We start from the raw sequence: 24,665 nt of genomic DNA, 5'->3' as shown, positions 1-24,665 counted from the left end.
GAATGGTAATAATGAAAGTGTTAAATCAGGAAGAGATTTACTTTTGAAAATGTTTCAGTTAGAAGTTACATTTTGGGATTTCCTTTTCCCTGGTGGATTCCAAATTAAGTGCTTCATCTGAATTTTCAGTGGCTCGTATTTGTGGAATCATATTGCATAGAAGATCATTAGGTCATTATCTTGTGCTTGCTCTAGAAATGTTGTAGCTATCCGATTCATCCCACTCCCCTGCTCTTTCCCCAGAGCACTACAAATTTTACTCCTTAAATTACATATCCAGTTCCATTTTGAAAATTTGTATTGAATCTGCTACTACCATCCCTTAGCTTAGATTATCATAACTTGCTCAGTTTTTAAAGAAAGCATTTCATCTCCCTTTTGGATCGTTTGCTAATTACGTTAAACCAGTTGAAACACTTGTTCTGGCTGTTGATACTCCTACCAGTAGAAACTGTATTCATTGTTGTATACTAATAGCTTATTTTATTGTATCAAGATGCATTTTCCAGACACTTCTATCTAAATATCATTTGGCTATTTTTATAGGGGATTCTGTATAGTCGCAGGATACCATAATTATAGCATGCCAAATTTACACTGGTGGTTTCCATTATAAATTTGGCCATACAAATCCTATCAGCTTTAAATTAAACTAATATAATGATTTATGTCTGGCCTTGTCACACCAAGTGTTCACGAGCTGTCTTCAACATTGAAGAGCATCTGTGCTAAAGGGCATAAATATCTAGTTCTGATAACAAGAGGATACTATTACATAAGTAGATATAGGACAGTGAGAGTCAACTCTCACAAAGGGAAGATTCCTGCGCAGCAAATCTTTTCATTGGTCCCTGAAAATATTTAGTTTTAAAATATTTCCACAAGTTCTACTTTGTGTTAAATGTCAAAAAATTAAAGAATTGTGTATATATACAAATGCCTTAATAAAAATTTTTTTTTTTAAATTAAGGAACCTTATTTGTCTAAATATATTTAACACTTCTCAAGAACTCTTATTCAGACACAGAAGTAGGATAACAACATCATGTCTAAGGTGGAGTGGGGAAATTCTGAGGACATTTCTTTCCATGAAATATGTTAGCCCAGATCATCAGATACTGGATGTTCCCCAAAGATGTGCATCAGGACCCTGATGCAATGATTCTGTGGGAATTGCCGAAGAAGTTTGAACTTCCAACAGGCATTTCCCTTTGCCCTTCAGGACCCTCTGATAAAATCTTAGTTCGAGTCGGAGACTTTGGACAATTCTGATGTACTTATCTGAATAGTTATTCAGGAAGTGTCAGACTGAAAATTTCTAGCCTTAACTCATGGGTAACCATACAACTGACACACCCAACTTGTCCTTTGTTCCCCCTCATTCCACGTCCTGATCCAACCTGGCCATCCCCATCACCCAATTTTTCTTTCCCCCAACATGATCTGATAACCCTTCCCAACCTAACCGTCCCCAATTCATCTGCTCACCTCACCCACCCTACCCACTTACACACCTACACACACATTCATTCACTCATACATTCACCCATTCACTAACATGCTGAAAAGCTGTTTAAATGTCCCAAAACCTTTCAGTGTGTGACTGAACACTTAGAATACGCAGCAAGTGCTGTAAATTGGGGATGGGCTTCTGTTCCCCTGATAATCTAATGCCATGAGCAAGCAGTTTGATGGACAACCACTCCACATATCTGAAGAAGCCAGAATCCGAAGACTTGGCCAAGAAAGCAGATTTCCGTCGTGACATTGTCTGCATCTATTTCCCCTTTGTTTCATGTAATTTTGCTTTACCATGGCATACTTCTTTAGATTAGAGGTTGAAAAATTCAGATTTACCTGCCTTTGGGTGGATCTTTTTAAAAAATAAATGTTTTTATTCTCCATTTTGACATTTTCCTTCAAAATTTACACCCCACCCACAGACAGTAAACAGTAACAAATACAAAATCAATCCCCTTAACAATAACAACGATCCCATCCTCCCACTACCCCAAACAACGGCCCATCTGTCAAGATATGCATCCAATAAAACAAACCCTCCCACGGTGGAAACAAAAAACAAAGGAGAAAAAGAAAAAGGAGTCCGGGACCGCCCATGGTCACCATAGAGTCCACTCTCCCCCCACCCCCCCCACCCCCCCCCACCCCCCCCCCCCACACACACACACACACACACACACACACACACACACACACACTCAAACGCCCTCCAACCTCTGAAAGAGTGCCGTACATGATACCCAAGAGTTGTTAAACCCCCCCCCCCCCCCACTCCTCCCGTCCACTGCCTCTTGTAAAACCCCTTTCCTCAACCTTGGTTCCTTCCCCCCCCTCCCCCCCTCCCCCCCCCAACTTTCCAACCCCGGCTAGACCACCTCTGACCCTGTTCTGGCAGGCTCCGATGGCCGCAGCACCTCCCCCCACCTCCACTCCCGTTCACTGTCTGGCTTAGACCGGCCAGCGTAGAGCCCCCCCCCCCCCCCCCCCCCCCGGTCCCTTTCCCCCTTGCCCGACCCTAGGAAAGCCCAAAAATCCCCTTTTAGCACACAAACTCCACATATCCACCTACACCCCAAAGAGCCCTGACTTCGAGTGAAAGTCCCATCACTTCACTTGTCCAAATATATACAACACCGGCTCCTTTAGCCCATACCCTGCACGAAGTGAAACAAACAAACAAAAAAAAAGAAAATACAGTCATGAGGTTACGTCGGCACATGGCCATTTCTCAATTTCTCAGTTCTGCCACAGTCTTTCTGCCTTCGCAAACCCCTCCGCTGCCTCCGCAGTTCCAAAATAAAAGTCCTTGAGTTTGTAAGTCACCCTCAGCTTCGTTGGATATACAATGCCGCACTGCACCTTGCTAATGTACAGTGCCCTCTTCACCCGGTTGAAAGTAGCCCACCTCCTCACCAGCTCCACCGTAAAGTCCTGGTATACACGTATACCAACCCACTGCACCACCCGCTTCTGCTTAGCCCAGCACAGGACCTTCTCCTTCACACTGTACCTACGGAAGCACAGAGTCACTACCCTTGGCGGCTCACTCGCCTTTGGTACAGGCCTCCACGACCGATGAGCCCGATCCAGTTCATATCGGGTGGGATCCTCCCCCTCCCCCAATAGTTTCGCCAGCATCGCAGCAAAATATTCAGTCGGTCTTGGCCCTTCAACTCCTTCGGGCAGCTCCACAATCCTCAAATTCTGTCGCCTGGATCTGTTTTCCAGGTCTTCCATTTATCCTCGCAGATCCTTATTAATCTCCAACACCTTCCGCATATCCTTCCCCATCGACGTAAGTTGATCACCATGCTGCAATAATGTCTCCTCCACTTCCTTCAGCGCCTCCCCTTGCTCCCGCACCTCCGCCACTGTGCTCGCCAACACCGTCATCACCGGGGAAATCGCCTCCTCCACCAGCATACTCAAAACCTCCCTCATCTCCTGCCTCATTGTCTCCATGAATTTTGTAAACTACCTTTCGAATTCCGCAGCCATTACCGTAGTTATTTCTTCAGCCGGAAGCAATGCGGCCTCCCCTGGTGCTCCAGCCTCCATTTTCCTTGGTGACCCCACGGTGACCTTTCTACTACCCAAGAACTTTCAGCTGTTTTCATAGCCGTTTTCTTACTGGACCTCGACATATCCCTGCCCTGTGCTTTCTCCTGGCCTTCACCGCCTTTGCTGCCCCTAGAACCGGGTGTCAATCCCCGACAATGCCGTCCCCGAACGGGAGCCCTCCAACGCGCGGCTGCCTCCCGCCCGCCGTCACCGGATGTCAGCCATCACCGCTTCTTCAATGGCCTTGGTGAGATCTTTTCACAGTTGTTCCCTCTGCTGCTAGAATTAAGCTTTCATAAAGGCCCTCAAGTCAGCTTGAGGCCTTTAAGCTCGCCCTTCCCCCCCACCTGCATGCTGGAAGAGGCTTTTGTCTTTGCTGCAGCTTCAACCAAATCTTTCACTGTTTCTGCGGGTCTGGTAACCAAGAAACATACCATTCCTGGGGGAAAGTACACCTCCAACATTCACCTACGCCTTTTCATCAAAATTCCACCCCGTATTGATTAAAAAAGAGCTCTTTTCTGTAACCTTGGGCAGGAGCTGCCTTGTGTGTGACCACTTACTCCATGGTGCACACCGGAAGCCGCCTTCGGGTTGATCTTAATTCTAATTGTGGTTCAGCCGTCGCATATGAATCTCCTTACTTTGACATTGCTTTTATGTTCAAGGATGGCTTATATTTTATATGCAACACCTCCATTTTATTTTTTATTATTTTTTAATTCATTAATTTATTTATTATCAATGTAGAGTACCCAATTGCTTTCTAATTAAGGGGCAATTTAGTATGGCCAATCCACCAACCCTGCACATCTTTGGGTTGTGGGGGTGAGACCCACGCAGATGCGAGGAGAATTTGCAAATTCCACATGGACAGGGGGCGGGATCGAACCCAGATCCTCAGCACCGTGAGGCAGCAACGTTAACCACTGCGCCACCGTGCTGCCACAACACCTCCATTTTATACTTCTCTTCCTGGTTTTCAAATCCCTCCATGGCCTAAGCCTTCTCTATTTCTGAAAACTCCTCTAACCCTACTGCTCTCCATTATATCTGCAATTCTGGCCTCCTGAATGTTCCTGTTCTTAATCGCTCCACTATTGTTGTAGAGTGAGAGTGTCACACCACAGAAAGAGGCCCTTCAGGCCATTGTGTCTGTGCTGGTCCTCAAGCACTTATCTATTCTCATCCAATTTTCCTCACTTAGTCCAGAATGCCTTTTCAACTGGACACAAATGCGAGCCGTTCACGTCATAGCCTTATAAGCTATGGGGTTTAGCGAAGTTCTGCCGGGCTCTCCATGCTCTTTGGTGAAGTTCTGCCTCTCTCTTTAAAGTACCTTAAATGTACTTTCTTCTATGCCCCTCCCCAACCACATGAGATTACAATATTCTAGTAAAAAATGTCCAAAATTCTTTATAAGCAATGTGAATTAAGGAGGACTTCAGAGAAAGACTTTGTTGAAGAAATCGGCTTTGACAAATTAGTTAAGATGAAAGATTTTGCAAAGTGGGAGAGTTTGCAAAGTGAATTCCATAGATTAGAGCATTCTGGCTGTACCCTCTGTCTCCGATGTTGGAGTGAAGTGTGGTATACCCAAATCAAAAGACTTAAATATTCACGTTGGAAGTGTTGAAGATGTGAAGGAATTGAGCCATGGAGGAATTTGTAAATAAGGAAAGGATTTTTGAAATTAATGCACTGCTGGAAGATGAAGAACTTTGGGAACTACGGGCAGGTGAACAAAACTTAGCACAGGATAGAATGCAGGTCATGACGTGAATGGCTCGCATTTGTGCCCAGTTGAAATTAAGCAGTCAACGAGAAAAGCAATGAAGAAGCAATAAGTTGAATATTGAAGCTTGGCTCAGGTGGGCAGTACATCGAAATTTCATGCTGCACGATTTTCTACGTATGTGGAGGGTCAACGTTATTCAGTGTTAAGCAAGTAATATTTTTTCCTAATGGAATTCTACAATAGTAAGACTAGCACAATACTGGTGTTTCCCCATCGTGATGTTTCTCAACTGCCCAGGTATGTGCAACAAAAAGTTCTTGTTATTCTTATGTTTCTGCAATTTTATTTTTACAGGTTAAAGGATCAAGTAATCCAACAAACAGTAGAACTGAAGACCAGTGTGAAAGCTTGTAAGTTCTTATGAATTATATCAGTCACCTAAGTACACCTTTCAGGGTGCTTTGAGTACTGAAATGTTGTAGCTTTTATTTCCCTTTGTTAAAGCCAACCTTAATTTAAAAATGTAATAAAGTAACTCTTGCAACAAGTAAATGTATTTATTTGTATGGGACATGTTTGATTTTATAACATGGAAAAATAATGCTGATAGAGAAACTATTGATACAATTTAAGTTTATTTTATATGATTCCCCAGTAGTTCCAGGAACAAAAGCCTGCTTTGTGTAAAACTAAACCATTAAAAAACTGGAAAATTCATTGCTTAATTTAGGTTAAGTTACTTGGTATTCGCCTTGGCAACACTGGGCCCGATATTTGGTCTCAGTCATAGAATCGTAGAATAGTTTTTTAAAAAAATTATGTTTATTGAAATTTTTACAAAATATAAACATCTCAACTCTATTAACAAAACAACCGCGGTAACACCCCAAGAACAGTACCCTACCCAACTTCAAAAGCAACTACAAACAAAAGAAGAAAAAAACAACAAAAGGGAAAGAGACAGCATCCGCCACATTCTACAAACCCATGTACACAGTTCTCCCTCCCACCGATTCAAACCCCTCCCCCCCCCCCCACCCCCCCGGGTTACTGCTGCTGCCGGCCTATTTTCCTACCGTTCTGCCAGGAAGTCCAGGAAAGGCTGCCACCGCCTAAAGAACCCTTGTATTGATCCCCTCAGGGCAAATTTCACCTTCTCCAATTTAATGAACCCCGCCATATCATTGATCCAGGCCTCCACGCTCGGGGGCCTCGCATGGACGTGGTTCGCTGGGCTCCCCGAGCAACTAGCACACCTGTCGTCGCCCCCGAAAAACCTACTCATCCTCGTCCCAGTCATGTGGGCCCTATGCAGCACCTTGAACTGTATGAGGCTAAGCCTCGCACAGGAAGAGGAGGAATTCACTCTCTCCAGGGCATCCGCCCACGTCCCCTCCTCAATCTCCTCACCCAGCTCCTCTTCCCATTTACCCCTCAGTTCCTCCACCGAGGCCTTACGCGGTATAAGCTAATTGCTCGAAGTCAGTTGCTCGAAAAATTATTTCTCGAACTATCAATTGATCGAATGATAGATTGCTCGAAAAGCAGTACTTCAAAAAAGGAATACCCAAGATGAACAAGGTTCATTACATAAAAAAACAACTAATTTTTGTAAGAAAATAAAAACAATTAATTGGTTCAATAAATAATACCAACAATTACAATTCATAATTTTATTAGTCTTTACAATTTATAAAAAGTTTAAAAGATTTTAGTAAGAAAAAAAATAAAGTTAAAATTCAGGATTGCCAATATATGTTGGCTACTCCATTAGTATGCAATATTGTGTGCAACACTTCTAAAATATTCTTCTACATTTCCCGTTTCGTTATATTTTGACACAATATCCTGTAATCGTTGTGCGCAGTCACGGTATTTTTTTCTGCTCCCAGCTGTACTCACACCTCCCACAAATTGTTCGATTTGCAACTCGTGTAAACTTTGCTCTCGCTTTAAGCCATCTATAAACTTCCAAATCGACGGATGACAAGCAGTTAGTTGAGGTTGGAAACTGTTGTGCCATCCCTCAATAGAATTGTTCGTTTTCGGCAATCCTTCTTTGACGTAATCGAAACAGTTCCATATTTCATGTTTAAATATAGGAGTACGTCTACGGTTGTGTCTATACGGCCGACCAATCCACGTATCTTCAAAGTAATCCACTACTCCTTGAAGTTCATCTGGAAAAATCTCATTTCCAGTTAAAGATTCAAATGTTGCCACAACATTGGGTATCGGTATAAATGCCAATGCAGATAAGAGACGAGCTTTAAAAGCAAATTCGGCATTGGTGTCGTATATAAGCTTTAGGCCACTTCCTTGAATTTTTCTATAAAGGGTTTGACAAAAATGAAAAAAACACCCACGACATTTAGACATTGGAAATTCTTGTTCTATGGCCTTAACCATGGCCATTTCAAAATCAATCATTATTGTCAATGGCTGGAATATAGGGATTTTTTCTTTTAAAGCCATCAGGAACTTCCTATACGTTTCTTCAGTCTTGTTAGGTAGCAGTGCATATACAAGGGGTATAACATTACCTGATTTCACACCATGTATTGTATACAATTGAGCAAAAATCGAGGGCACAGTTTTAAATGTTCCATCAGCATACCAGTGCTCCGAACGTACTAAGATATCGAGATTCTTTTGGGTTGCAAAAATTAATATACGACCATTTGTGGGACCAGAGTCATAAATAAGGAATAAATCTCCTTTGCTGCTTTTTGAAAACTCTTCAGGGCTATCAAGATCGAGGTAACTATTAGGCAAAGCATGTCCAACATTCTTTCTTGCGCGTATATTGCATATGGTTCTTTTCATATTTTCTACTGAAGGGAGCTTCACAGCTGCAGCACCACTTACCTCTATTGAGGCACATGATACAATATATTGCGGTGTATCGCGACTATTCATCGCATGTTCTTTCACTTTCTCCATTGCTTTAGTAGCTTCAATTCCAGCAGCGTCTCCTGCATGGTTCTGATTCCCACTTTGTTTCGTGATACTATCATCAATAGTGATAACACGCGCACAACATTTTCTTCTTTTGGACATTGCACATTTCCAATATATCTTATTGTTCACCGCTTTGTCCTTAATATATAGGTGACCATCCAAACACAATTTCTGCTACCCTTTTTCGCTCGCTATGAAACTTATATCCATCTTGAGGGTTCGAGGTTTCCAGAATTAATGGTATTTAGCAGTGGTGTTTAACGGTTAATTATTTATTAGTTATCGTTTAAAGAGTGAATTGCTTTGAAAGAATTGGTAATTAACGTTTAAATATTTATTAGTGATCGTTTAAAGAATAAATGTCGGCTTTCGAGCAATCTATCTTTCGATCAATTGATAGTTCGAGAAATGATTTTACGAGCAATTGACTTTGAGCAATTAGCTTTTGAGCAATTGATTTCGAGAAATTTACCTGGAACCGTCCAAAATCCTCCCTCCTCCAACCCACACTCCCGAGAGCAACCGATCCCGCACCCCTCGTGGGGGCAGCAAGGGGAACCCCTCCACCTGCTGCCTGGCAAACGCCCTCACCTGCATGTACCTAAACATGTTCCCTGGGGGGAGCCCAAACTTCCCCTCTAACTCCCCCAAGCTCGCGAACCTCCCCTCCACAAACAGGTCCCTCAACCTCCTAACCCCTCCCTGTGCCAGCCCAGAAATCCGCCATCAATGCTCCCTGGGACAAACCGATGGTTCCCCCGTATCGGGGCCTCCATCGAGCCCCCCATTTCTCCCCTAAGTCGTCTCCATTGCCCCCAAATTTTGAGGGTAGCCACCACCACCGGGCTCGTGGTATACTTAGTTGGAGGGAGCGGCAGCGGCGCCGTTACCAGCGCCTCCCCTTCCTCGTCCATTACCCACTTGCGCACCATCACTGCGTTGGCAGCCCAATAGTACCCACAGAGGTTGGGCAACACCAGCCCCCCCCTATCCCTGCCCCGTTCCAGGAACACTCTTCTCACTCTCGGAGTCCCATGCGCCCACACAAATCCCGTGATACTCCTGTTGACCCTCCAAAAAAAAGGCCTTCGGGATAAGGATGGGGAGGCACTGGAACAGGAACAAAAACCTCGGGAGCACCGTCATCTTAACGGACTGCACCCTCCCCGCCAATGACAGCGGTAACATATCCTACCTCTTAAACTCCTCCTCCATCTGCTCCACCAACCTTGTGAGGTTGAGCTTGTGCAGGGCCCCCCAACTCCCTGCCACCTGGACCCCTAGGTACCTGAAGCTCTTCCCTGCCTGCTTCAGTGGGAGCCTACCAATCCCCTCCTCTTGATCCCCCGGATGCACCACAAACAACTCACTCTTGCCCAGGTTCAACTTCTACCCAGAGAAACCCCCGAATTCACTAAGAATCCTCATCACCTCTGGCATCCCCCCTACCGGATCCGCCACATACAGCAACAGGTCGTCCGCATACAGCGACACTCGATGCTCCTCCCCACCCCGCACCAGGCCCCTCCCGTTCCCTGACTCCCTCAATGCCATGGCCAGGGGCTCAATCGCCAATGCGAAGAGCAAGGGGGACAGGGGGCACCCCTGTCTCGTCCCCCAGTACAGCCGAAAGTACTCCGACCTCCTCCTATTTGTGGCTACACTCGCCATCGGGGCCTCGTAGAGCAGCCTCACCCACCGGATAAACCCCTCCCCAAACCCAAACCTCTCCAACACCTCCCACAAATACTCCCACTTCAACCTTATCAAAGGCCTTCTCCGCATCCAATGCCACCACTATCTCCGCCTCCCCTTCCATGGCCGGCATCATAATGACATTGAGGATCCTTCGCACGTTCGTATTCAACTGCCTTCCCTTCACAAACCCCGTCTGGTCCTCATGAATGACCCCGGGCACGCAATCCTCTTTTCTAGTGGCCAGGATCTTTGCCAGCAGCTTAGCGTCGGCGTTTAGCAGCAAAATCGGCCTATATGACCTGCACTGCAGAGGGTCCTTGTCCCGCTTCAGGATCAAGGAAATCAGCGCCCGTGACATAGTTGGGGGCAAAGCCCCCCCCCTCCCTTGCCTCGTTAAAGATCCGGACCAACAGGGGGCCCAACAGGTCCAAATACCTTTTATAAAATTCCGCCGGAAACCCATCCGGCCCTGTCGCCTTCCCCAACTGCATGCTCCCTATCCCTTTGAACAGCTCGATCGGCGCCCCTAGTCCCTCCACCTGCTCCTCCTCCACCCTCGGGAATCGCAGCTTGTCCAAGAAGCGCCCCATTCCACCCCCCTCCACCGGGGGTTCCGACCGGTACAGTTCCCCATAGAAGTCTCTGACGACCCCATTAACATCTACTCCTCTCCGCACCACCTTCCCAGCCCTATCCGTCACTCCCCCAATCTCCCTGGCCGCGTCCCGCTTTCGGAGCTGGTGTGCCAGCATCCTGCTCGCCTTCCCCATACTCATACACCGCCCCCTGTGCTTTCCTCCACTGAGCTTCCGCCTTTCTGGTAGTCAATAGGTCGAATCTGGCCTGAAGGCTACGCCTCTCCCCCAGCAATCCCTCCTCTGGAGCCTCCGCATATCTCCTATCCACCCTCACCATCTCCCCTATCAGTCTCTCCCTCTCCCTCTGCTCCCCCCTCTACCTATAGGTTCGGATGGAGATCAATTTCCCCCCTCATCACCCCCTTCAATGCCTCCCAGACCATCCCCACTTGGACCTCCCCGTTGTCATTGGCCTCACGATACCTCTCGATACACCCCGAACCCTCTCGGCCACCTCCTCCTCTGCCAGCAGCCCCACCTCCAAGCGCCAGAGCGGACGTTGGTCCCTCTCTTCCCCCAGCCCGAGGTCCACCCAGTGCGGGGCATGATCTGAAATGGCAATGGCGGAGTATTCCACATCCTCCACCCTCGAAACCAACCCCCTGCTCAGGACAAAAAAAATCAATCCTCGAGTAGGCCTTATGTACGTGGGAGAAAATCGAGTACTCCCTGGCCCTTGGGCTCGCAAACCTCCAGGGATCCACCCCCCCCCCCCAAAATCTGGTCCATAAATCCCCTAAACACCTCAGCCGCTGTCGGCCTCTTACCTATCCGGGACTTGGATCGATCCAATGGGGGATCCAGTGCCGTGTTGAAGTCCCCCCCCCCCCCGTCCCCCCCATGATCAGGCCCCCCACCTCCAGGTCCGGAATGCGGCCCAACATACGCCGCATAAACCCCGCATCGTCCCAATTTGGGGCGTGAACATTCACCAACACCACCCGCTCCCCCTGCAGCTTACCACTCACCATCACATATCTCCCGCCGCTGTCAGCCACCACATTTAACGCCTCAAACGACCCCATCCCTTGCCCACCACCGGCCAGCGTCCCCCGCTCTGCCAGTTTCCCACGGCGGCAAACCCCACCCCCTAGCACCCCCTGCGTCCTCCAGCTCCTTCCTGACCTTTTCAGCAGCAACCCGGTACCCCCCCCGGGCTCTTGCGCGGGAAAAGAAAACAGCCAGCAACGACCCGCGCTTCTCAGCCCGACCCCGCTCCCAGCGCGGGAAAGCCGCAGAAAGCCCGCGCTTTCGCCCTGCCCGGCCCCGCCTCCTCCAGGGCTACTCCCATTGTCAGTCCCCCCAGCAGCTCTCCGAACTCCCCGTTTACCCCCCTGCCCGAACCCATCCACCAGACCCCGACAGAAATACCCATATAGAAAAGACAAATCGACATCACCCCACCCACCCTAAGGCCAACCCACATCTCGCATTAAACCAAGCAAATACAAATGCAGTATTATACAGTATCCCCCATCTTAGACCCTCAGTTTGAGTCCAATTTCTTGGCCTGCACAAAGGCCCACACCTCCTCCGGGGACTCAAAATAATGGTGCCGATCCTTATCGGTGACCCACAGACGCGCCGGCTGCAACATGCCAAACTTCACACTCCGTCTATGGAGCACTGCCTTTGTCCGGTTAAACCCGGCCCTCCGCCTCGCCACCTCCGCTCTCCAGTCCTGGAAGATCAGCACCTCCGTGTTCTCCCACTTGCTGCTCCGCTCCTTCTTGGCCCACCAGAGCACACACTCACGATCCACGAACCGATGAAACCGCACCAACACCGCCCACGGCGGCTCGTTCGGCTTGGGCCTCCTAGCCAGAATTCTGTGGGCCCCCTCTAACTCCAGGGGCTCCTGGAAGGACCCAGCCCCCATCAGCAAGTTTAACATAACCGCCACATAGGCCGCCAGGTCTGACCCCTCCAGCCCCTCCGTGAGGCCCAGGATCCACAGATTCTTCCTCCTCGACCGGTTGTCCAGCTCCTCGAACCGCTCCTGCCATCTTTTATGGAGCGCCTCGTGCATCTCCACCTTCCCCGCCACGGCCAAGACCTCATCCTCCCTTTCGGAGGCCTGCTGTTGCAGCTCCTGGATCGCAGCCCCCTGGGCTGTCTGGGTCTCCATCAGCTCCCTGTTGGTTACCTTCAGCGACTCCAGCAGCTCCAACTTCAGCTCCTGGAAGCAGCGCAGCAGAGTCGCCTGCTGCTCCTGAGCCCACTGCCTCAAGGCCTCTGCCGGCCGCCATTGTGTCTTCCTTCCCCCGCTTTTTTAGGGGTGCTTTCTCCGTGTTTCTCCTTACCCCACTCCTGGTCCGGACCATAGGACAGTAGGGGTCGACTCCTGTCCTCTTCCCACGTCGGGATTTGCCGACACAGCTCCATTGGGGGCCCTGAAAAGAGCCCCAAAGTCCGTTTTCAGCGGGATCTGCCGAATGTGCGGCTTAGCTCTGCATTGCCGCCACCGGAAGTCAGAATCGTAGAATATTTACAGAACGGGAGGAGACCATATGGCCAGTTGTATCTTGCTGGCTCTCTGCAAGAATAAATCACTTAGTCCCACTCCTCCCATCTTTTCCCAGGAGCCTTGTAAATTTCTTTCTCTTCAGATAATTATCCAATCTTTTTTGAAAGTCTCCAACATGCTCTTGGGTAGTCCATTCCAGATCCAGACGCGCGACAACGCTGAATCGCCGAGCAGAAATTTATAGCCAAGTTCCGCACACATGAGTACAGCCTCAACTGGGACCTGGGATTCATGTCGCATTACATTCAGCCCCCACCATCTGGCCTGGGCCTGCGAAATCCTACCAACTGTCCTGCCTTGAGATAATTCACACCTCTTTAACCTGGGGTTACCCTATCTCTGCATTTGTAAAGACTCAATTACCTGCAAATGCTCGCATTCTAAGCATTGTCTGGCATCTTTGAATTTGTCTATATATATATGTTTCTGGAACATACCTCTTCATTTACCTGAGGAAGGAGCAGTGCTCCGAAAGCTAGTGTTTGAAACAAACCTGTTGGACTTTAACCTGGTGTTGTAAGACTTCTTACTGTGCTCACCCCAGTCCAACACCGGAATCTCCACATCATTCATAAACCCCACCTGAGCCTCCCCAATAATCTGAGGGCGACACTCCTCCAACCTTGGCCAAAATCTTAGCATCCACATTTAATAAGGAAATCTGGCAGTGCGACCCGCACTCCACCGGGCCCTTGTGTTATTTTAACAGAAGCGGAATGGACGCTTGCATCATTGTCTCCGGAAGTGATCCCCATGCTACCGAATTCTCAAACATCTCCACCAGTAACGGTACCAGCCAATCAGCAAACGTTTACTAAAATTCTACCGGGAACCTATCTGGTCCCGGCACTTTACCCATCTGCATTCGCCCAATAGCTGGCGGACCTCCCCTGCACCCAACAGCTCCTCCAACCCTTCCCGATCCTTCACCTCGGGACACTAACTCCTCCAGAAAGTCCGAGATATCCAATTCCGCCCTTGGCGGCTCCAACCTATAAAGATTCTTCTAGAATGCCCCATTAACTTTATCCGGCGCAAGCACAAGTCCATCACCCAAATCCCAAACCTGAACAATCTCTCGGGAGGGGGCCTTCCACCTCAACTGACCAGCTAAAAGACGACTGCCCTTCTCCCGATATTCGTACATTACCTACTTCATACACCGCAACTGGCGCATTGCTTTGTTATGAGTGGATAATAGAACAAACTGCCTCTGCTGCCTCTTCCTCTAGCCAGGAGCTCTGGGGTAGGGTCACTCAAATGCCTATCATCTACCTCCAAGATCTCCTCCACCAACCTTTGGCATTCTTCCATTGCGCCTCTATCCGCCTGCGACGTATGCAAGATTATCTCTCCTCTCACCACCACCTTCAGGGCCTCCCACAGTTCTGAGGACTACCCATTTGTTAAAGCCCACATACTCATCAATCCACAAAAAATCCCAAATCTGCCAACAGCCCCACATCCAAACTCCACACTGGCCGTTGAACCAGTCCCATCTCCAAAGCCACATCCACCAAGTGCGGAACATGAATGGGCAGCACAGTGGTTATCACTGCTGCCTCATGGCGTCGAGGACCCTGATCAATCCGGGCCCCAGGCCACTGCCTGTGTGGCGTTTGCACATTCTCCGTGTCTATGTGGGTCTCACGCCCACAACCCAAAAATATGTGCCGGGTAGATGAATTGGCCATGCTGAATTGTCCCTTAATTATAAAAAAAACTAATTAAAATTTTTTTTTAAAGGTGCGGAGCAGAATCCAAAATAAATATTGTGGAACATTCCGCTTTCCTCACCCCTGGCATCAAAGACCGCCCCATCATGAAAAAGCGATATGCCAATACATATTATGCACGCAGTAAAAAAAAAAAGAATTCCCTACCACCAGGCTTCAAAAACTGCCACAGATCCTCTCCACCCATCTCCTTCATAAAGAGAGTCAGTACCTTTGCTACCCCCGAAGGGTCCAATAACTTCAGCTTAGACCGATCCAATTTAGGATTCAAAACACAATTCAAATCTCCCCCCTAGATCAACTGTGCATATCCATGTCTGGTATGGCGGCCAACATCCTCTTCATGAACACTACATCATCCCAATTTGGAGCATACAGACTCACCAAAATCACCGATTTAACTTCCAACGTCCCCACAACTCCGGTCCGGTTACCATCTTCCCCATCTGAAATCAATTAATTAATTAGGATCGCCACCCCCTGGACCTGCTGTCAAAGCCCGAGTGGAACACCTGACTCGCCCAAACCTTATGGAGCCTAATCTGGTTCCTCATTTGCAAGTGGGTCTCCTGCAAAAGCACCGCGTCAGCCCTCATGCTCTTCAAATGAAAGAAAACTCTTGCACGCTTCACTGGGCACCTCTAAACCCTGCACATTCCACGTACCCAACTGCATCGGAGGTGTCTCATCACCCCCCTTTCCCCCAAGTCAGTCATTTCTACTCTGAGGGATTATGCCCTCCATCTCCCATATTCATGAAACAGAGCCCACCCAGATGGCACCCAGAACCACCCAACGGGTGGGACAAAGATTAACCTCCAGTCACCGCCAGCAATCTACCCCTCCTCCTCTCCATCCTAGAAATCCCACAGTACCTTGCCCCCTGGTTACTGACCCTCTAAGGGGAAATGTACCTTCCTGTCTGCCCTATGTGTCCTTCATAATTTTATATACGTCAATAAGGTACCTCAATATACCCCAATCAGCCTACTCTGCTCCATAGAAAACAACCCCAGCCTATCCAGTCTCTCTCGATCACTGGGAGTGGAGTTTGGAAACTTTCGTGACAATCATATGAGGTGATTCTGAGCAGAAATCCACAGATACTAACTTGGGTTTAGAGCCAAATGTATTTTTGACCACAGCCAATCTGAGTGCTGAAAGGGATTTGGTGCTAATGAGATCACTTTGTAATCCATGTTAATCTTAAAATCCGTGTGCATTTATTAAACTAAAGGGTGGGTAAAGGTGTATTGTATAATAATTCAATCGTTCATATTTAACACTTTTTTAATGTTTCTTGAGAAACTAATTAGTGGTCCTCTGACACTGTTCCTTCACGTTTCATTAAAAAAAGTAAAAGTTACGGTCTTTTGAGCCAGGGTTTCATTCTGGTATCTTCCTTCTAACATCAATTGGGATCATAACAATTGCCATTCCCAGTTATCTTCCAGTGACTTCTGTTGGAAAGTTTTTGTGGACATCATATGTGACTGGAGATAGGTTCTTGAATACCAAAAATCAATGCTTGTTAAGAGTTAGTACTTGTAGATGTTTAACGCAGCATGAATAATGACTATTGTGAATTGTGCCTTCATCACATACATGTGCGCTCACTCACTCTCACTTTTAAATTCTAACTTTATCTGGTATCTGTATTTTATTACCAGGTGCTGAAACCAATTCTGAGGCTATATCAGAAGACAACCTGAAAGAAGTGTATGTTTGAGCAATTTACCAAGTTTCAGTGAGCTAAAGGATGAATTATACTACACTTCTATCATTACAAAATAATTTTCAATACCGAGAAACATTGGTAGAACAAGATGATCTGTCATTTATTTGTGAAATGATTATTTTCTTTGACTTCTCTACAGGATTCAAGGACTTGAAAAGGATTTGGAAGATGTTTCAGTATCTTTTCAGCACAAAACCATGGCTCTTCACAGGTATAGAAAACTCCCGATCCTATTTTTGTCGAGGAACTTTTACCCTAATTTGTGACTCCGTTCCAAATCTAAAATATTCCACAACCATGCCCTTGAAAAGGTGGGGCAGGCCACCTCCTTGAACCACTGCAGTCTGTGGTGAAAGTAGTGTCTCAGTGCTCTTACATTGAGAATTCCGAGATATTGGCCTCATGATGGTGACAGAATGCTTAAGTCAGATGGTATGTAGCTTTGAAGGCAACTAAAATTTTTTAAATTAAAATCTTCACTGGACTGCAACAAACTTGTGTTTCTATTTGGTTCCAAAAAATAACTATTTGGTGTTTTGATGGCCTAAATTTTCTATCCTTGCCCTGTCAATATTTTTCTTTTAATATATCTGCGATGGGTATTGGTGAAAACCAACTCCAAATTATGCTGCATCACATCCCCACATCTTCTAACCTACTATGAACTCCAATACATTTTCCAGATGCAAAACCCGACATGCTCCCATATCTGGGAAGGTGCATGCAAATTGAATTAAGTTAAGGTAAATTGGGACTCTGCCATATTCTTTCCGCTGTTTTGTCCAATTCTCTGTCAGGCTCCAGTGTTGTAAAGACAGCACAGTTGGGGGTGCTTTGGAGCTCTCTCGAGAGGTCTCTTCCTATTTATGTGCATAGTCCCCATCAGCAACAGGCATGTTTTTATTTGCAGTAGTTCTTGGCTTCTGTTTTTCATAATATGACAAGCTGCTGAACCTCTCACTATGGTAAAACTCTCTGTAGAGACTAGGGAGTCTGCTTTCATTTGCAACTAATTCCAAGCGAGATGTTTGGCCAGGGTAGGGGGCATTTCCAGGGTGGACGGAAGCTGTTTTCCACTACCAAAGTACCCTGGGTTTAAAATCCAGGCTAACATCTTTAAATTAATATATTGGACTTCCTCTTTAGAGTACAAGTTGTAATTTTAGACATGGCCTGCCTTAGGATGGATCAGTCTATCAGCCTTGTACCTCCTGAAAAGCTTCACTAAAGAGATCTATGAGCTCCACTGATGATTCAGAATAAATAATAATCTATTGTCACAATTAGGCTTCAATGAAGTTACTGTGAAAAGCCCCTAGTCGCCACATTCCAGCGCCTGTTCGGGGAGGCTAGTACGGGAATTGAACCCACGCTGCTGGTCTTATTCTGCATTACAAGCCAGCTGTCTTAGCCCCACTGTGCTAAACCAGCCCCTAAAGCCAACTAATGAGAAGGAAGCCTCATGATTAAGGTGGCAATTTTATCTGTAAATACTGATCAAACTTGAACTTAGAACATAGAACAGTACAGCACAGAACAGGCCCTTCGGCCCTCGATGTTGTGCCGAGCAATGACCACCCTACTCAAACTCACGTATCCACCCTATACCCGTAACCCAACAACCCCCCCTTAACCTTACTTTCTAGGACACTACGGGCAATTTAGCATGGCCAATCCACCTAACCCGCACATCTTTGGAATTTGAACTTCTACCCATACAATGATCAATGCAAAATCAAGTCTACTGATTCATGAAAGAGAAATTCTTACATCATCGCCAAGAAGTTGAAATCTAGAAGGTGTAACATAAGCATTTGTTTCACAAAGAATTGGGATCACTGAATCAATGCTGCAAGTGTTCAAGCAAAAACTAAAGCTTGATATGCTAACATCAATCAAGTATCTCATGGTTCACCCAGCAGAGTTGATGGCGTACCCATTTCTGGTCCTGGCCAAGACATATTGCTTCAAAATGAATTTAAATACCAATGATCCAGTAGAGTTTGGAGCTAGCAAAGGATGGTGAGCGGGATTTGAGAACTGGCACAGAATTATGAAAGAGGAGAACAACAGTCTGAGAACAAGCCAGCCGCATAATTTCCCACTGAATTAAAGAAAATTTTCCAGTCCGCTCGTTTCTGCCACAAAAGACTTTACTCGTTATTGGAAATTTTGCCAAAGCTCATTGCTTCCATCATTTAAATCTAAAATCACTGCCATGCCATCCTCATGTGGCACCAAAACCTGTGACTTCATTGGCTTCTGAAGACTCGTTCCACCATAAATTCATATTGAATGTTGGAAATAATTTCAGAACTATTGAAGGAACCATTTTGCTGCCTGACAACTGCCTTGCACCCTCACCCCCAGAAAATCTAATAACCCAGGTGTTAGCATCAATTGTTTACCTACTGAAAAACACAAGGTCAAGGGGCTGAACTTTTGACAAATGCATCATGGTGACCATCAAATGTAAATACAGAAGTAAACTAATCAAGTGAATGGTGGATTTTCTGATGTGACAATTTGCCTGCGAAAAGTTGTGTGAAAGAAGGAATCTACATATGTCGCTGCGCCTGGCAAGAAGCTAAATCAACTGTATCAAAAATTCCTGCAGAAAACACCCGTTAAATTTATTTTTAAAAAGTTAATACTTGAAAGTGAGAGGAAAATTGTGACCATGATGGATTCAAAGTATACAATCTGGACAACAGGTCTGTACTTGAAGCTGAATTAGATACTAATGACTTTAATGTGTGGCTGAATATCGACGCCCAAGAAGCTATCAACAAAATTATGGAAGACCCAAACCCTAAAGCTATCCAGCAAGCTGAAGAGCTGATGATAAGGAGGAGGACGCTGCAAAGACTGAGCCAATGTCTTTATCTCAGTCACTCACTACCTAGAAGAAGCACTAAGATGGTTGGAAACCAATTAAAATTAATTGCTAGAGGTGTTATACAACTTCAGAACATCCTTCACCTAGCACAAGCAGAGACATGGAGTGAATGTGAGCAGTTAAAATGACCGATTTCTTCAACTTAAACAGCGCCCTGGACCTCGCTAGCGCCCTGGACCCCGCCAGTGCCCTGGACCCCGCCAGATGCAACCACCTACCTTCCACAAGGGCGGACATCTCCCATCGGATCCCAGGATCATCCAGCAGCAGCCGCCGAGCGAGAAAGCGAGGGAAACGCAGCAGTCTGCAGGTTAGACTGAAGGAACGCGGTTTCAAGACCCCCTCTCCCCAGCATACTCCTGGCAAACGTCCAAGCGATTGAAAACAAGCTGGATGAACTTAACGCCAGACTTGCCTCTCAGAGGGAAGTAAGAGACTGCTGTGTGCTCTGTTTCACAGAGACATGGCTCACCCCCGCCTCACGACTGTGCCATACAACCTGAAGGCTTCTCTATTCACCGGGCGGACCGCACGGCATCTTCAGGCAAAGCGAAAGGTGGAGGGGTTTGCCTCCTCATCAACTCCTCCTGGTGCTTGGATGTGGTGACCCTGGCGACCTACTGCTCCCCAGACCTGGAATACTTGACCGTAAAGTGCCGCCCATACTATCTTCCACGTGAGTTCACTTCAGCCATTATCACAGCGGTCTACATCCCACCTCAGGCAGAAGTGAGGAAGGCGCTGGATGAACTGTACACAGTAATAAACAACTATGAAACAGAACACCCGGAGGCCTTGTTCATTGTGGCCGGAGACTTCAACAAAGCCAACCTCAAGAGTACTGCCAAAATTCCACCAGCACATCTCCTGTACCACCAGGGGCGACAACACTCTTGACCACTGCTACTCAAAAATCAAGGGCGCCTACCGTTCCATCCCCCGACCGCACTTTGGGAAATCAGACCATAAGACTGTGCTCCTTCTCCTGGCTTACAAGCAGAAACTCAAGCTGGAGAATCCAGCTAAGAAGGTTGTGCAGTGCTGGTCCGAGGAGACCGAAGAGCTCTTACGTGACTGCTTGGAGACAGTGGACTGGTCCATATTTAAGAACTCAGCGACTAACTTAAATGAGTATGTCACCACCGTCACAGACTTCATCAGCAAATGTGTGGACGACTGCGTGCCAAAGAAAGCAGTACGTACGTTCCCCAACAGGAAACCATGGCTCAACCGCGAGATTGACTCCCTACTGAAGGACAGATCTGAGGAGTTCAAGGCAGACGACCCTGTCCTATACAAGAAATCCAGGTACGACCTCCGCAAAGCCATCCGATATGCCAAGAGAGAATATCAAACTAAGCTAGAGTCACAGACAGACTCTCGGCGGTTGTGGCAAGGACTAAACAACATAACGGGCTACAAAGCGAAGCCGAGCAGTATCTCTGGCAGCAGTGCACCCCTCCCCGATGAACTTAATGCATTCTATGCTCGGTTTGAGCAGGTAACCAACAATCCGCTATCGAGTGCCCCAGCAACCCATAATTCACCCATACCCACCATCACAGTTTCCGAAATCAGATCGGCCTTCCTGAAAGTGAACCCACGGAAGGCGATGGGCCCGGACGTGATCCCTGGTCATGCACTCAGAGCCTGCGCGGACCAGCTGGCAGAGGTTTTCACAGACATCTTTAACCTATCCCTACTCCACTCCGAGGTCCCCACCTGCTTCAAGAAGACCACCATCATACCGGTACCAAAGAAGAACCAGGCAACGTGCCTCAATGACTACCGCCCGGTGGCCCTGACGTCAGTTGTAATGAAGTGCTTCGAGAGGCTGATCATGAAGCGCATCACCTCCATACTCCCGGAACGCCTTGACCCACTTCAATTCGCATACCGTCGCAACCGGTCCACATCAGACGCCATTTCCCTGGCCCTACACTCATCCCTAGAGCATCTCGAAAACAAGGACTCCTACATCAGACTCCTATTTATTGACTACAGCTCCGCCTTCAACACCATAATCCCAGCCAAGCTCATATCAAAGCTCCAAAACCTAGGACTTGGCTCTCCACTCTGCAACTGGATCCTTGACTTTCTGACCAACAGACCACAGTCAGTAAGAATGAACACCAACACCTCCTCCACAATAGTCCTCAATACCGGTGCCCCGCAAGGCTGCGTACTTAGCCCCCTACTCTACTCCCTGTACACACACGACTGCATGGCAAAACTTGGTTCCAACTCCATCTACAAGTTTGCTGACGATACGACCATAGTGGGCCGGATCTCGAATAACGACGAGTCCGAATACAGGAGGGAGATAGAGAACCTAGTGGAGTGGTGCAGCGACAACAATCTCTCCCTTAATGCCAGCAAAACTAAAGAGCTGGTCATCGACTTCAGGAAGCAAAGTACTGTACACACCCCTGTCAGCATCAACGGAGCCGAGGTAGAGATGGTGAGCAGTTTCAAATTCCTAGGGGTGCACATCACCAAAAATCTATCCTGGTCCACTCACGTCGACGCTATCACCAAGAAAGCACAACAGCGCCTATACTTCCTCAGGAAACTAAGGAAATTCGGCATGTCCACATTAACCCTTACCAACTTTTACAGATGCACTATCGAGAGCATCCTATCGGGCTGCATCACAGCCTGGTATGGCAACTGCTCGGCCCAGGACCGCAAGGAACTTCAGAGAGTCGTGAATACCGCCCAGTCCATCACACGAACCTGCCTCCCATCCATTGATTCCATTTACACCTCCCGCTGCCGGAGGAAAGCAGGCAGCATAATCAAGGATCCCTCCCACCCGGCTTACTCACTTTTCCAACTTCTTCCATCGGGCAGGAGATTCAGAAGTCTGAGAACACGCACAAACAGACTCAAAAACAGCTTCTTCCCCACTGTCACCAGACTCCTAAATGACCCTCTTATGGACTGACCTCATTAACACTACACCCTGTATGCTTCAACCGATGCCAATGCTTATGTAGTTACATTGTATATATTGTGTTGCCCTATTATGTATGCTCATGTATTTTCTTGAATTCTGTTTAATTCCCTTTTCTTCCCATGTACTGAATGATCTGTTGAGCTGCTTGCAGAAAAATACTTTTCACTGTACCTCGGTACACGTGACAATAAACAAATCCAATCCAATCCAACTTGCACCCAACCATTCAATAATGACCAGTTGTACAGGTATATTCACATTATAGATAGATATAATTTACAGTGCAGAAGGAGGCCATTTGGCCCATCAAGTCTGCACCGGCTCTTGGAAAGAGCACCCTACCCAAACCTGCAATTCCACCCCACCCCACCCCCCATAACCCAGTAACCCCACCCAACACTAAGACCAATTTTGGACACTTAAGGGCAATTTAGCATGGCCAATCCACCTAACCTGCAAATCTTTGGGCTGTGGGAGGAAACCGGAGCACCCGGAGAAAACACACGCACACACTGGGAGAACGTGTAGACTCCGCACAGTCAGTGACCCAAGCCGGGAATCGAACCTGGGACCCTGGAGCTGTGAAGCAATTGTGCTAACCACTATGCTACCGTGCTGCCCAAGACATTATTAGAAGTAATGTTTTCATTTTGTTGGTTTTAATATTGTGGTTACTACCGTGGCACTTTTGAGAAAACCTTGTTATAATGTGATCTCACCTGTAATAGGGCAGCACGGTAGCACAGGGCAGCATGGTAGCACAGGGCAGCATGGTAGCACAAGTGGATAACACTGTGGCTTCACAGCGCCAGGGTCCCAGGTTCGATTGCCTGCTGGGTCACTGTGCGGAGTCTGCGCATTCTCCCCGTGTTAGCTTGGGTTTCTTCCGGGTGCTCTGGTTTCCTCCCACGGTCCAAAGACGTGCAGGTTAGGTGGATTGGCCAGGGTAAATTGCCCTTAGTGATCAAAAAAAGGTTAGGAGTGGTTATTGGGTGACGGGGATAGGGCAGAAGTGAGGGCTTAAGGGGGTTGGTGCAGACACGATGGGCTGAATGGCCTCCTTCTGCACTCTATGTTCTATGTAATGTGGCCATGTGAAGTGGACCGTAACATAGCCATGCACAATGGACCACATTTTAAAAAATAAATTTAGAGCACACAATTTTTTTTTCCAATTAAAGGGCAATTTAGCATGGCCAATCTACCTAACCTGCACAACTTTTGGATCAATTTAGCATGGCCAATCTACCTAACCTGCACAACTTTTGGATCAATTTAGCATGGCCAATCTACCTAACCTGCACAACTTTTGGATCAATTTCGCATGGCCAATCTAGCTAACCTGCACAACCTTTGGATCAATTTAGCATGGCCAATCTACCTAACCTGCGCAACGTTTGGATCAATTTCGCATGGCCAATCTACCTAACCTGCACAACCTTTGGATCAATTTCGCATGGCCAATCTACCTAACCTGCACAACGTTTGGATTTGTGGGGGTGAGACGCACGCAGACACGGAGAGACAGTACAAACTCCACATGGACAATGACCCGGGCCAGGATTACACCCGGGTCCTCAGCACTGTGAGGCAGCAGTGCTAACCACTATGCTGCCCAATGGACCACATTATAGCAGAGCTCCAGTGGAGTTTTTCTACCTTTCAATTAGAAACTTTCTTGGGAATCACAAAGAAGAAAAATACAAAGTAACTAGCTGTTATATTTCTTTGGTTTACAGGCTTCAATTCACGCATGCACTCAGAGAAGCAGCTCAAATGAACGGTGAAGAAGGGAAGTAAGTATTTCCAATGCATGGATTTTAGTGAATGTTCTATTGTCTTTTCCATTTATGTGCATCTGTGAAAGTGGGTTCATGAGTCAAATTTCTGCTTTATTTCTATGGGTGTATGTTTTCTTGATTGCTATGAAAGTTAAATTTGGCCTTCAGTACAACTGCACATGATTTAATACAAAAAACTTATATTTATATGGTGCCTTTAATATAATCAAACATCCCAAAGAGTTTCACAGGAACTATATAAAATAAAATATGACGCCGAGCCACATCGAGGGATATGGACATGTGGAGTTGAGGTAGTATATTAACATAGATACAGAAATCGTTAACAGAGAAGAAGCAGAGGACAGGGATATTGGGGCATTTTCAAGTTGTCAAGTGTAACTCGTT

General features: G+C 47.0%; 1 protein-coding gene across 2 annotated transcripts in view; it reads left to right on the top strand.

The window, feature by feature from the left end:
- cenph (centromere protein H) overlaps positions 1 to 24,665 on the top strand; it is a 49,813-nt gene that overhangs the window by 7,749 nt on the left and 17,399 nt on the right. For both annotated transcript variants that reach the window (XM_038805589.1, XM_038805590.1), the window contains exons 3-6: positions 5,675 to 5,730; positions 16,551 to 16,599; positions 16,758 to 16,829; positions 24,216 to 24,272. In XM_038805589.1, the coding sequence (XP_038661517.1) occupies positions 5,675 to 5,730; positions 16,551 to 16,599; positions 16,758 to 16,829; positions 24,216 to 24,272 (234 nt within the window). The remainder of the gene's footprint in view (positions 1 to 5,674; positions 5,731 to 16,550; positions 16,600 to 16,757; positions 16,830 to 24,215; positions 24,273 to 24,665) is intronic.

The sequence above is a fragment of the Scyliorhinus canicula genome, chromosome 8 (genome assembly GCF_902713615.1).
Source record: "Scyliorhinus canicula chromosome 8, sScyCan1.1, whole genome shotgun sequence".
Lineage (NCBI taxonomy): Eukaryota > Metazoa > Chordata > Chondrichthyes > Carcharhiniformes > Scyliorhinidae > Scyliorhinus > Scyliorhinus canicula.
Note: the sequence above shows the minus strand (reverse complement) of the source record. Positions and strands in the feature narration are given on the sequence as shown.